Raw genomic sequence first — 11,817 nt, 5'->3', positions numbered from 1 at the left:
ATTTAGCGTTAAGGATACTTGAAATAATTGGTTTCTCTTTAAAATTTTGGTAGGTTGTCAAGGACACTGTATGATTATTTATGGGCCATTTTAAAGGACTGAAGACAAGGTGGAGCCATGTTATAGCCTAACAAGGCTTTAACTCAGGGGCTGACAATGTTAAGAGGCACTTCAACTCAGATTTACAGTGGGAGAAAGGAACAATGTGTGTGACTGTTGTCGAGGTCAGCCCGGGAGGAAAATTTCATGTAGTTCGGATTTCCGATCAGCACGAGTGGATTTGAATTCTTGACTCCGCCATTTACAGAGAAGAGGATTTTAAAATTCATGTGTGCATAAGAATTGTCCTTTTTCTTAATAAAGGGAGTTTGTATGAAAGAAATGCTCCTGTATTATGATAGAATGTCTCATAAATGAATTGTCCATGATATAAATCCATTTACAATCCCATCTATCGCTATTTTATTAATTTGCTTTAGATTTTTACCATACATTAATAATGATGCATATCTTTCAGTTTTTTTTAGATATATTTCCAGAAATGGTTTTTAAAAATAGAATTTTCTGTGTAATCCTCATTGTCTGGTTCAAAAATTACTGGTTCAATAGAACCGGCCAATTCCGAGTTAACACGTCATCTCCGCGATTACGTCAGGGCAGCTTGGGTCGGGTAGAGTCAGATCACTGCCGGTACAGTTACCGTACATTATGCAAACCATATTTTCCTACGTTACTTATACCGCGTTGTGACAATGCATCTGCGGTAGTCGTGAAACCGGTTTCTCCTACGGCTGTCCTCGTTAGGTCTTCTCTTGTTTCTTTAGGGTAACATTTTACCTTCTCATCTCTGACTCCTCTTCTCCCTTGTTCGCTAATTCCTACTAGTTCATCCTTAATCTTCTTCTGTCCATGGTGGATTTCTTTTTGGCAGCTTCAATCGCCTAATCGATTCGCTATGATCGGGACTCCTAATCTTTACCCTGTAGTTGGAGTCGAGGAAACGGGGTCATCCCAACCTCTGGAGTCGTCAGAAGCCATCGGTCATATGATCTCCCGTGTGAATCAACCAGGGATGGAGGATTTTTCGTCTTCGTTGTCTGAGGTTCGTCCTTTTTTAGATTCATTTCTGTGTTCGTTTTTACAATTCATCATATCTTTTGGCAGTAAAGAAACAAAAGGACATTTTCAAGTCTAATTGTTCGGTTTGGATTTTGTGAATTCAGGAAAGATGCATGTGTAAACAGGATCTTTTGAGTAATTATATTATATTCATAGAAAGATCAATTTTGTAAGGCTTTGCTTTCCCTTGCTGACGTTCGTATCTGTTTACTCTTACTTGAACACAAATTTTCCTGTTGAGAATATATTATATGGTCTAATATTTGTTGATTCCAGAAAACTCTGCTTAGGAGTTATTTATTCAAATGTTTTCTTTATGTATCATCCTGTTGTATAAATTTCGAATTATTTTATGATATTTCATCATCAATTAGTTATTTGCGTTGCACTGAAATCATACACAATACTCGGGACTTGAGAAGGCCGTGCCTTTAAATGCTTTATAAGGATCATCAAGTACTTGAAAACTGGAGGCAATATTTTTTGGGCTTTATTTCTGTTATTAGAGCATCATGTCTTCTCTGCATGAATTTACATAGTTGGAGAGCTGTTTGCTCTGCTGTTGGTTCTTTCTATTAAGTTCTGAAAATTTTGAACAGGTATCTAATCGAATGGAGGGAAGCAACAACAATTTCTCTTCGCTTAAGGCTGAAAAATCTTGCACTTCAGAGTTGGTTCAATCTCCTCACCACAGAATTGACACTATTGAAGAGACAGGCGAATGGAAATCGAACAAATATTTCTATGATAATTCTCCACTTATAAGAGGCAACAATGATATATCTGCTCCTCAGAGTGAAAAATCTAGCACTTCAGAATTGGTCCAATCTTCTAATCACAGAATAGACACCAATGAAGACACGGTAGAACAGAAGTCAGGCAAATATTTCTATTATGATTCTCCACTTTATGAAGATACTGGATTTTGGATACCTGTGTCTGTCCCTCCCATGCTAGAAAGTGACCCTGATGAATGGAGTTGTGGATTTGGTGCTAATGGTGGGTACTTTCCTGAGGAAGAATTCAATTGGGACCAATTTTTAGGAGAAGATAAGGAGATGACCATGTGGGATGTGGTTTCTGAGATGTTTCTTGTGGCACGAGGCAAAGTAAGTGCCCTAAGTTCAGGTAATCTACTAAGCCATAGAATGTCTTGGATATCAACAGATATCTTAGAAGAAACTTGGAAAGAGATGGCCAACACTCTGGCGGAGGCTAACTTTGGGAACAGTATGGAGATTCTGGAAACAGAGCCACCAAAGTGGTTATCTGACAGTGCTGCTGCAGCTTGCATGCTCTGCAACATAAGATTTCACCCAATTATGTGCTCAAGGCATCATTGCCGATTTTGTGGTGGCATATTTTGCAATGATTGCTCGAAAGGAAGAAGCTTGCTACCTCGAAAGTTCAGAGATGCAAACCCACAACGAGTGTGTGATGTTTGTTGTGTGCGATTGGAGTCTGTGCAACCTTATTTAATGAATCAAATCAGCCACGCCTCCCAGCTTCCAACCCATGACATGACTGACCTCAGTACCTTGCGATCATGGTTGAATTTTCCATGGGGTCGGACTATGGAGTATGAGATTTACAAAGGAGCAAATATAATTCACTCTTATTGTAAGGTAAGCCCTTTTTCCCAATGGAAATAGATTGGCGTGATAATTTAAATTGTATATCCTAATGGTACGGAATTCAAGTAGATTTGCCATTTTCTATGTTGTGATTTATCTGTAAGATTTCTTCATACTATTTAACTCGTTAGTGATGCTACTACCAACATCTAGCAATTGAATTTTCATCGGCTTAATTTGATATTTGAAATAATGGAACCGATCAAGTGCAGGTTAACTACATAAGTTGTTGGATCTCCCTATTGTTTATTTTCTCAAGTTAGGCTTTTTTATCATCATAGTGTTTTCCAATTTAGGCTTGAATTAATATTCCTTTTAAGGCTTATTGTATTTCAAAGGTTAACCAACATTGTGCGACTTGTGTATGAATCATACCTATACCTTATGCTTTCTTTTACTAACCAATCCGTACATGTATGATGGAATTTTATCAACCTCAAGTTATCAGCATCTTCCTTTTTTTAGACTGATATCTATGATCATGGTCTTACAAGCCATTTCTTGGGCTGCATGCAGCGCATAAAAACCTTATATAGTTGCATACAACATATGTGTTCTACATGCAACGTGTAATATTGTTTGTGTTGGACCTTTATCCACAATCTACCAGAGGGACGGTACTTATTTATCTGTTAAGATGACTTGAGCTAATAATCTCAAGTTGTCGGCTTAGCTGAGTAGGCTGATCACCAACTTCGTCTAGAGCTGCCCAAGTCTGAGTGGGAGAGGGAATTTGATGAATTGCTAGTTTGTCCGGTTGTCAAGTTGGCGAGTGCAACGAGTTGATAAGATGATGTCGAAGGCTCGAGACGAACGCTGAACAAACCCGGAACCTAAGTCTGAGTTGAGTGAGAAGCGTCGCCCGAGGAACAAAGACGCCGAGTCCTCTCCTGAATATAGATTCATCCCTTTTGGTAGTGCTAAGAGGTCACGCTTAAACGTTTGTTTCCCATGATAAAACGGCGAGATCATGACACAACCTTGCTTCTTTTGCACGAAGAAGTTTTGCTCACTTCTTTCAAACTTTGTTTTTTTTTCATGCTTGCTTATATTCCTTTATAAAGGAATGTCATTCTCTTGGTCCGATTAGCATGCAAATGCATGTGTCACCAACAACCACACGTGGGCTTCAACTTGCAACACATGTGCCATGTTTGGTGGCATGCATGCAAAGCCATTGGAATGTCAAGTGGTAAGTGGTGTGCATGCACAACCACACATCACATGCTTATGCAAGGCCATGTGGCATGCTTATGCAATGACATGTGAGCAAACAAGAAAGAGACTCGTGACAATGTCGGACTAATTCACGTGGATACATTTATCCCGACCGTGGTTTGATGCTTGTTGCATGTGTATGCCACATGGCTTTGCACGAGCATGCCATATGTGCTTGTGCATGCACACCACTTGCCACTTGTCATTCCAAAGGCTTTCCATGCATGCCACCAAACATGTCACATGTCTTGCAAGTTGAAGCCCACATGTGGTTGTTGGTGACACATGCATTTGCATGTTAATCGGACCAAGAGAATGGTCACTCCTTTATAAAGGAGCATAAGCAAGCATGAAAAAAAAAACAAAGCTCGAAAGAAGTGGCCAAAACTTCTTCGTGCAAAAGAAACAAGGTTGTGTCGTTGTCTCGTCATTTTATCCTGGAAATAGACGTCCAAGCGTGACCTCTTAGCACCACCAGAGGGGACGAATCTGTTTTAAAGAGAGGACTCGGCGTCTTTGTTCCTCGGCCGACGCTTCTCCCGCAACTCGTACTCAGGCTCCGGTTTGTTCGGCGTCCGTCTCAAGCCTTCAGCATCAACTTCATCGACTTTGAGCACTCGACAACTAGATGAACCGGCGATTCATCAAATTCCCACTCAGACTTGGGCAGCTTTGGACAAAGTTGGCGATCGGCCTACTCAGCCAAGCCAGCAGCTTGAGATTATTAGCTTCAAGCAATCTTAACAGATAAGTAAGTACTATCCTTCTAACAGATTATGGATAAAGGCCCAACAATCTTAAAACAGATTTGTGTTGTTGAGATAGCGGCAGAAGATGTTGAGATGCAATATGCTCAACATGTGCCGACCTCCTCTGCCCCAATTGGAAATATTTCAATTATAGGGAGGCCAAAGAGAGAAGTGCACCAGGTTGAATTTCAAGCAGTGATAGCAGAAGATGTTCTTCTACCTGACCACGGTGAACCTAGCACGGATCTTGGCTAAGGAACTTCCCAATTTTGCTGAGGATGTAAATGATATGAATTATCATTGCAGTCGATAAATGGAAGGAGTCTGAGTTCCTATGTCGAAACTACATCCTCAACCGTCTTACTGATTCGCTATACGTTGTGTATTATGAGCAGTGTTATAAATGGCGGTAAACTGAGGCGGTGGCGGGCAGTCATTAACCGCCTACTGCCTCGGCCGCCTAGGCGGCAGTGCCTAGGTGGTTGAATATTTTTTACTTTTTTTTATACATAATATTATAAATAATCATTATTCTTTATAGTATTTACTTTTAATCAAATATATTAATTAAAAATTAAATATTTAAAAATTAAAAAAAATATAATTATATATATATATATATTAAATTAATAGGATAATTTTATTAGATTTTAATTAAATCTATTTAAATTATCTCAATCATAGTTAGGAATTGATTAACATTATTAACATAAAGTAATTTAATTAAACCCTAACTTACAACTTACTTGCGTACTCTATTTCAGTCGGACAACGAGTTTGACACATCGTCGGGATTGTGCGATGAGTTTGGATGCGTCACTGGCCTAAGCAACGTGTCGAGTCTTATCATTGGGCCCGAGCGACACTTCCGGGCTTGCGCAACGCATCTAGATGCGCCGCGGGCCCAGACGACACGTTCGGGCTCGCGCCACGCATCCGAACTCATCGTCGGACCCAAGCCATGCATCCGGACATGTCGAGGTGGCGAAACGGCAGCAGCGGTAACTTTAGGCGTGGTGGTGGCGGTGGCGGTGGCGGAAAAAGGTGAGTTACTGCGTAAAGCACCATCTCAACTTGAGGCAACGCAGTTGATGCCCGCCTCCTGCTTAGGCGGCCGCCTCGATTGCCATTTAGAACACTGATTGTAAGAAGAAAATGACAAAGGAGTTGTGGGAGTCCCTAGACAAAAAAGTACAAATTGGAGGAAGCTGGGGTCAAAAAGTTCATTGTTGGCCGCTTCCTGAACTACAAGATGGTTGACTCCAAGTCAGTAATTAGCCACATCCATGAGCTTTAGGTGATCTTGCAAGAGATTCACTCAGGTGACAATAATCATTGAGAAACTGCCTTCTAACTAGAAGTGATGGATCGAAATGAAGCGATAGAGGGGGGATGAATATCGCTCGTTAAAATCTTTTCTTTTTGTATCAATTCGTAAAACAAATATCAAAGTAAGACAGTGGAAAATAAGATAACAAAAGAAAGACAAGTGACTCAAGTGATTACTTGGTTCGAATCCTATGTCGACTTCTACTTCAAGACCCATGATCCTTGATCACACCGTTAGGCAATTCACTATAATTCTTCTTCTTAAAATCTTCGGAAAGAAGCAATTCGTACAATAAAAGAATGATAGTAACACACTACTATCTTCTTATAAGAATGTAAGCTACAAATAAAATATACTGATAAAGAGTAGATGATTAAGCAAGTCTACACTTCTCAGCGTAGCAACTTGCACATGGAGTTGTAGCGCAGAACAGTAGAGTCATGAGTAGAATGCGACAGAGGAATGTTCAGAGAGTTGTATCTTCGGAACAGATCTCGAAGTCCTTTTATAAGCCAAGTTCGGTCAATCGAAAATCCGTTCGGTCGACTGATCCTCCTATCGGTCGACTGAACCCCTTGCTTTCCTTCTTCGTTGAGATCTGATCTTTGCGCATTTATGAGCATTTATTGTTCGGTCGACCGATCACCTTTTTGATCGACCGAACAGAGGAGTTTCCCTATTCATCGAGATTCGTCATTAATTCTCCATTAATGCATTAATTGTTCGGTCAACCGATCCCTAGGTTTAGTCAACCAATCGACATGGCTTCCATGTTTGCTTTGGCGTGATCTAATCTCTGGTCTGAATTAACTTGGTTCCTCCATGGATTTGGTCGATCGATCAGACCGATTCCTGCAAAACAGAGTTAAACAAATATTCCTACAAAATAAAGTTAAACAAATATTTCTGTAAAACAAAGTTAGGACAGTAATATATGATGCATGAGTAGTAATTGACAGTAAAATTGTCTTGATCTCAACTTGGAAACCTTCCCAGTTTCTTCAGTTGGATCAACAATCTAAAGTTGTTTCTTTCCGGAACACGATCTCACCGTCGCTCCACTCCAGTTGCTTACCTCAACCTACTTGTCAAACATTGGTCCTTCAGATTGATTGGACTTTCTCTTCTCAGTGTTTGATCTCTGATCCACCAAGACTTTTCATACAACACTACATTAGCCACTAGCAATAATAGTAATACCGAACACTATTGTAAAATTAAACTTAGATTTACAAAGATTCGCTGCTCCGGTCGTCCGTCCGCGGTCGATCAGAAACCATCCGATCAACTTTGCTTGGAATTCACTCCTCTAAGACTTCTTGTTACATAAGGTTACCTTCTCCTAGAATTTTCTCTATCTGGTTTCACTCACCAGAACCTAGAGTTACCTCCCTCTAGGGTTTTCTCCACCTGGCTTCACTTACCAAGATTCAGCATCGGATCAGCCCACCAGGGATTCGATATCGGGTCTTCCAGACCTATCGAATCCTTCTGCCTGGCTTTCACGATCTGCCGAGATTTTTCTTGTCTATCCGCAACTCGGACTTTTCTTGCCTAACCACAGTTAAGACTAGTCACTCAGTAGACTTTTCACCCTTGTTTAGTTGCGACTAGGACTTCCCTTAATCAAGCTCCATTAAACATATTTTTCGAACATTAGAACCTTGGATGTCGATTGCACCAACATGAAGGGCTTCAAGAATTACCTGAAGCATAAGCGGAAGGAGATGAATGTAGAACTCGTTGTAAGGCTTCGAATTGAGGAAGACAATAAGAGTTCCGAGAGGAAATTGTTCTCTTAGGTTATTGTGAAAGCCAACATGGTCGAACACGGTTAAAACTTCAAACGAAAGAACCCTAAATCATTCAAAATGATACCCAGAAGAGATAGTTTTAAGAAAATTTCTCTGGGAAATGCTACAACTGTAATTGAGTTGGTCACAAAGCTTCGGAGTGTAGAAAATAAAAGAAGCAGGAAGTCAATCTAAATGAGGAACTAGACATAGACTTCTGTGCCATGGTCTCTGAAGTGAACCTGATAGGTTCCAACTCGCGACAATGGTGGATCGATACCAGTGTCACTAGACATGTTTGTTGTAACAAGGAGCTACTCCACAACTTTGAAAAAGTTAAAGATGGGGACAAGTCAGCAACCTCAGACATTAAGGGTCAAGGGAAAGTGGTGTTGAAGATCAAGGGAAAGTGGTGTTGAAGATGATCTCAATCAAGGAGTTGACTTTGAACAAGGTGTTGTATGTTCTAGAGATTCGAAAGAATCTAGTATCCAAATCGCTTCTCTGCAAGCATGGGTTCTAGAATGTGTTTGAGTCGGATAGGATTGTGCTGTCCAAACATGGTTTGTTTATAGGAAAAGACTATGTAAATGATGAGCTGTTTAAGCTTAATGTAATGGTTATTCGGCCTAAAATAAATAAAGTCGAAAGCTCTTATGTGTATATACTTGAGTCTTTCAGTTTGTGGCATGGTAGACTATGATATGTTAATTACGTTGTCTTACGTAGATTAAGTAACATGCAAAGCATACTTACATTTCACTTTGACCCGGAACACAAGTATGAGACTTGTGTTGAAGCAAAATTGACAAAATCATCCTTTCAACACTTTGAAGGAAACACTGAACTACTCGGCCTAAATCACACTGCCATGTGCGACCTTAAAGGTACCCCGACACGTGGTGAGAATAAGTACTTCATTATTTTTATAAATGATTACACAAAATATGATTATGTGTATTTTCTCCAAAGTAAGGATGAAGTTACAGAGAATTTTATTCTCTGTAAGAGTGAGGTTGAAAATTAACTTAATAGGAAAATTAAGGTGGTTCGAAGTAACCGAGGTAGTGAATATGTGTCATCATTCGTTGAGTTGTGTGCTGAACACGGGATCAGACACAAAACAACTCCCTATTCTCCTCTCTCCATTCACATTTTTCCAAGAGTTTGGTATATTTATGTGTTATGCATTGTCTGATTGACATTTTATCTATGTGAAAGTATAAATTTTTTATTGATAAATATGCTTTTTCGTGGGATATTAGTCATTTTGTGGATAATAGATATTTTTAACGTTTTTAATTATTATTTTTTATTGCATTTGCTCCTATGAATACACTTTTTGAAAAATTATTTGTTATTGTTGGTTGGAATTACATACCAAAGAGAGTTTCTGCATAATGGTAAGCCAGTACCGATTGTTCAATGGAAGCTTAGACAGTGCTGTAATTATTTTTAGGTTGGTTTGCTGAAACCTGAGAAGTTAATCCCAGATGTTATTTTGAAGCAAGCAAAAGGCCTTGCAATCCTAACTGTTGTCAATGTTGGTATAATGGTTACTTACAAAGTTGGGACTGGGCTTGTGCTCTCTCGAAGAGAAGATGGCACTTGGTCTCCACCCTCGGCCATTTCTTCATTTGGTATTGGATGGGGGGCCCAGGTTAGCTTATTTCTTTTACAAGAATTTTGTTTCTTATATATTATCTGTTAGAAAAAAGAAAAGAAAACACAGCAAATGATTGAATTTTTTTTAACAGGCTGGAGGCGAGCTCACTGACTACATAATTGTATTGAGGAATGAAGCTGCCATCAAAACCTTTAGCAGCAATGGGCATTTGTCCATTGGTGCAGGATTGAGTGCAGCTGCTGGAATTTTTGGACGGGCTGCAGAGGCTGACATACGTGCAGGTGATGGCGGTATCGCTGCTTGTTATACATACAGCTGCAGTAAAGGTGCGTTTCATCCAAATATCCATCTGCTTACATATCAGATTAAGACATAATCACTGAAGCAGATATAATGTCAAATGAAGTTCAAATGTCTATTGAAATATAGAATATGAATTATGCTTTATTTAACTTGTTTGCTTCTGAACAACTTAATCTCAAGCTTATTGCTCAGGCAAGGTGTTGAATTACTAATCTGGTTGCCTAGATTTAGTTTTGAAATGTTTTTCTTAATTAGACAAAGCAATTGCACCAGACATGCAACACTGAGAGAAAACTGGATTTATAGGACAATGTTTTGGGGCTTTCTAAGTCCTGCTTTTTCTCCCCTTATGCAAAAGCTTGAGCATTTACCCATCGTCTGTGAAGGTAACCACTTACAAGTTACAAAAATGGTAATTCAGTAAACTTGTTCTCCCTAGTTCATCACGGGGAAACTAAAAACATTTCTTTCTAGAAGAAAGTCATTTACAAATATTTTAAGGCAGTATGTATTACTGTTTTCTAATGATAGAGGCAATACAGTATAAAATGCACGCTTTATTATCACGAACTAAATATAGATTTTTATTGTTGTCATCATGATCTGAATATAGATATTTAGTGTTGTTCAATTCTTGTTGTTGTGTTTACATGGAGATAAGGTAGTAGAGGAGAAAAATTACAAAAAGTGTTGGAAATGTACTCGCATTTCTTTTGCTCTTATTCTGCACTCAGGAAGGATTCATTCTGTTGAAACACTATTTGCTGTTCTAGCATTATGGCGTCCTTCTCATTGCAGGTGCATTTGTTGGTTGTGCACTCAATGGGAGCATGGTCACTACTCGTGTATCCGAAAACTCACGTTTCTACGGCGCACCTATCAAAGCATCCAAGATACTTCTTGGGTCGATGCCAAGGCCCCCAGCTGCAGCTATTCTCTACCGTGCCCTTTCTGAGCTATTCATTAAGCTGGAAAGTTAGCCCAATCGAGATTTGGAGAAATCATGTTTCCAGATAGAGTTTCTTCCGGGAACCTCCTCACTTAATACTGCCTCTGCTTGTTCAACCTCCCTCCAAGTCCTTATTCTTTAGTTGTGTGCATAAAATGGCGTTTGAAAATGTACAGATTAACCATCATTTCTGAAAATGCATGAAGCAATTGTAAATACCTAAGTAGTGTTGCACTTCTTTTTTATATTGCTGTATATATATATCAGAATTTATACGGCCTAAAGTGTCTATATTTCTTTAACCGTGTAATGTAATGTTTGATATTTATTGGTCTTCAATTTTAGTTTTATAGGATTTGCTCATTTGTTTCCTTTTTTCTTAAGCACAAATTCAAGTGAGCTGAAGGAACCGAGCTAAGAATCAAAATTGATAGCGAGTGTGTAAGCTGAATGAATCTACTGAAGTTTAATTGCGTTCATTAAAAAAATTTAGACGTACGATAAAATTTAAAGGAACTATGTATATTTGATACGCACTTGTACCACTAAACTTCTAATATATGGTCAATTGTTTGCATGCTCATGTCTTAAGATATTCATTGGTTTTATGTAGTATGGGGATTGTCCTATGACAAGTGGCGCGGTCAGAAATTATAATCTATTCGGGTTAAAAAAAATTTTAATGAAAACAAACATCCCAAGTTGATAGCAAAATTTGATTTAAGAATTTAAAACGGATATGATAAACAGTTGCATATAAAAAATAAAATAAAATAAAATGGTCTTGGATGAATCCAAACTAAAACCCAAGTACGCTTTTATAGACATATGGCTCGCCCTTGCCTGTGACCCTAACTCAGTACTCAATGAAATCCTCAAAAGAAGTTCATATTAACCTTCAATAGTTTTATTTTGCAAATCTCCTTGAAAACAAATCTTAATAAGGTTTTAGTTTTACAAAAAATGATTAAATTTAGACCCTATTGTATTTTAAAAGGACAAAAATGAAAGATTTGAACAGAGAAAAAGAAGTTGCCCATATTAACCTTCAATAGTTTTATTTTGCAAATCTCCCTCTCACAGATCTTAATAAGG

At 38.7% G+C, this 11,817-nt stretch overlaps 1 protein-coding gene across 1 annotated transcript; it reads left to right on the top strand.

Moving 5' to 3' along the window:
- Nucleotides 1-736: 736 nt before the first annotated feature.
- Nucleotides 737-11,085, top strand: LOC122052031. Its single transcript, XM_042613414.1, has 6 exons — nt 737-825; nt 932-1,102; nt 1,719-2,744; nt 9,303-9,503; nt 9,601-9,796; nt 10,572-11,085. The coding sequence occupies exons 2-6, from the start codon at nt 956-958 to the stop codon at nt 10,751-10,753; spliced, it is 1,752 nt and encodes a 583-aa protein (XP_042469348.1). The 5' UTR covers nt 737-825; nt 932-955; the 3' UTR covers nt 10,754-11,085.
- The last annotated feature ends 732 nt before the right edge of the window (nt 11,086-11,817 follow it).

This window comes from Zingiber officinale, chromosome 1B, assembly GCF_018446385.1.
Source record: "Zingiber officinale cultivar Zhangliang chromosome 1B, Zo_v1.1, whole genome shotgun sequence".
Lineage (NCBI taxonomy): Eukaryota > Viridiplantae > Streptophyta > Magnoliopsida > Zingiberales > Zingiberaceae > Zingiber > Zingiber officinale.
The sequence above is the reverse complement of the archived record's forward strand: the minus strand, read 5'-3'. Positions and strand labels throughout refer to the sequence as shown.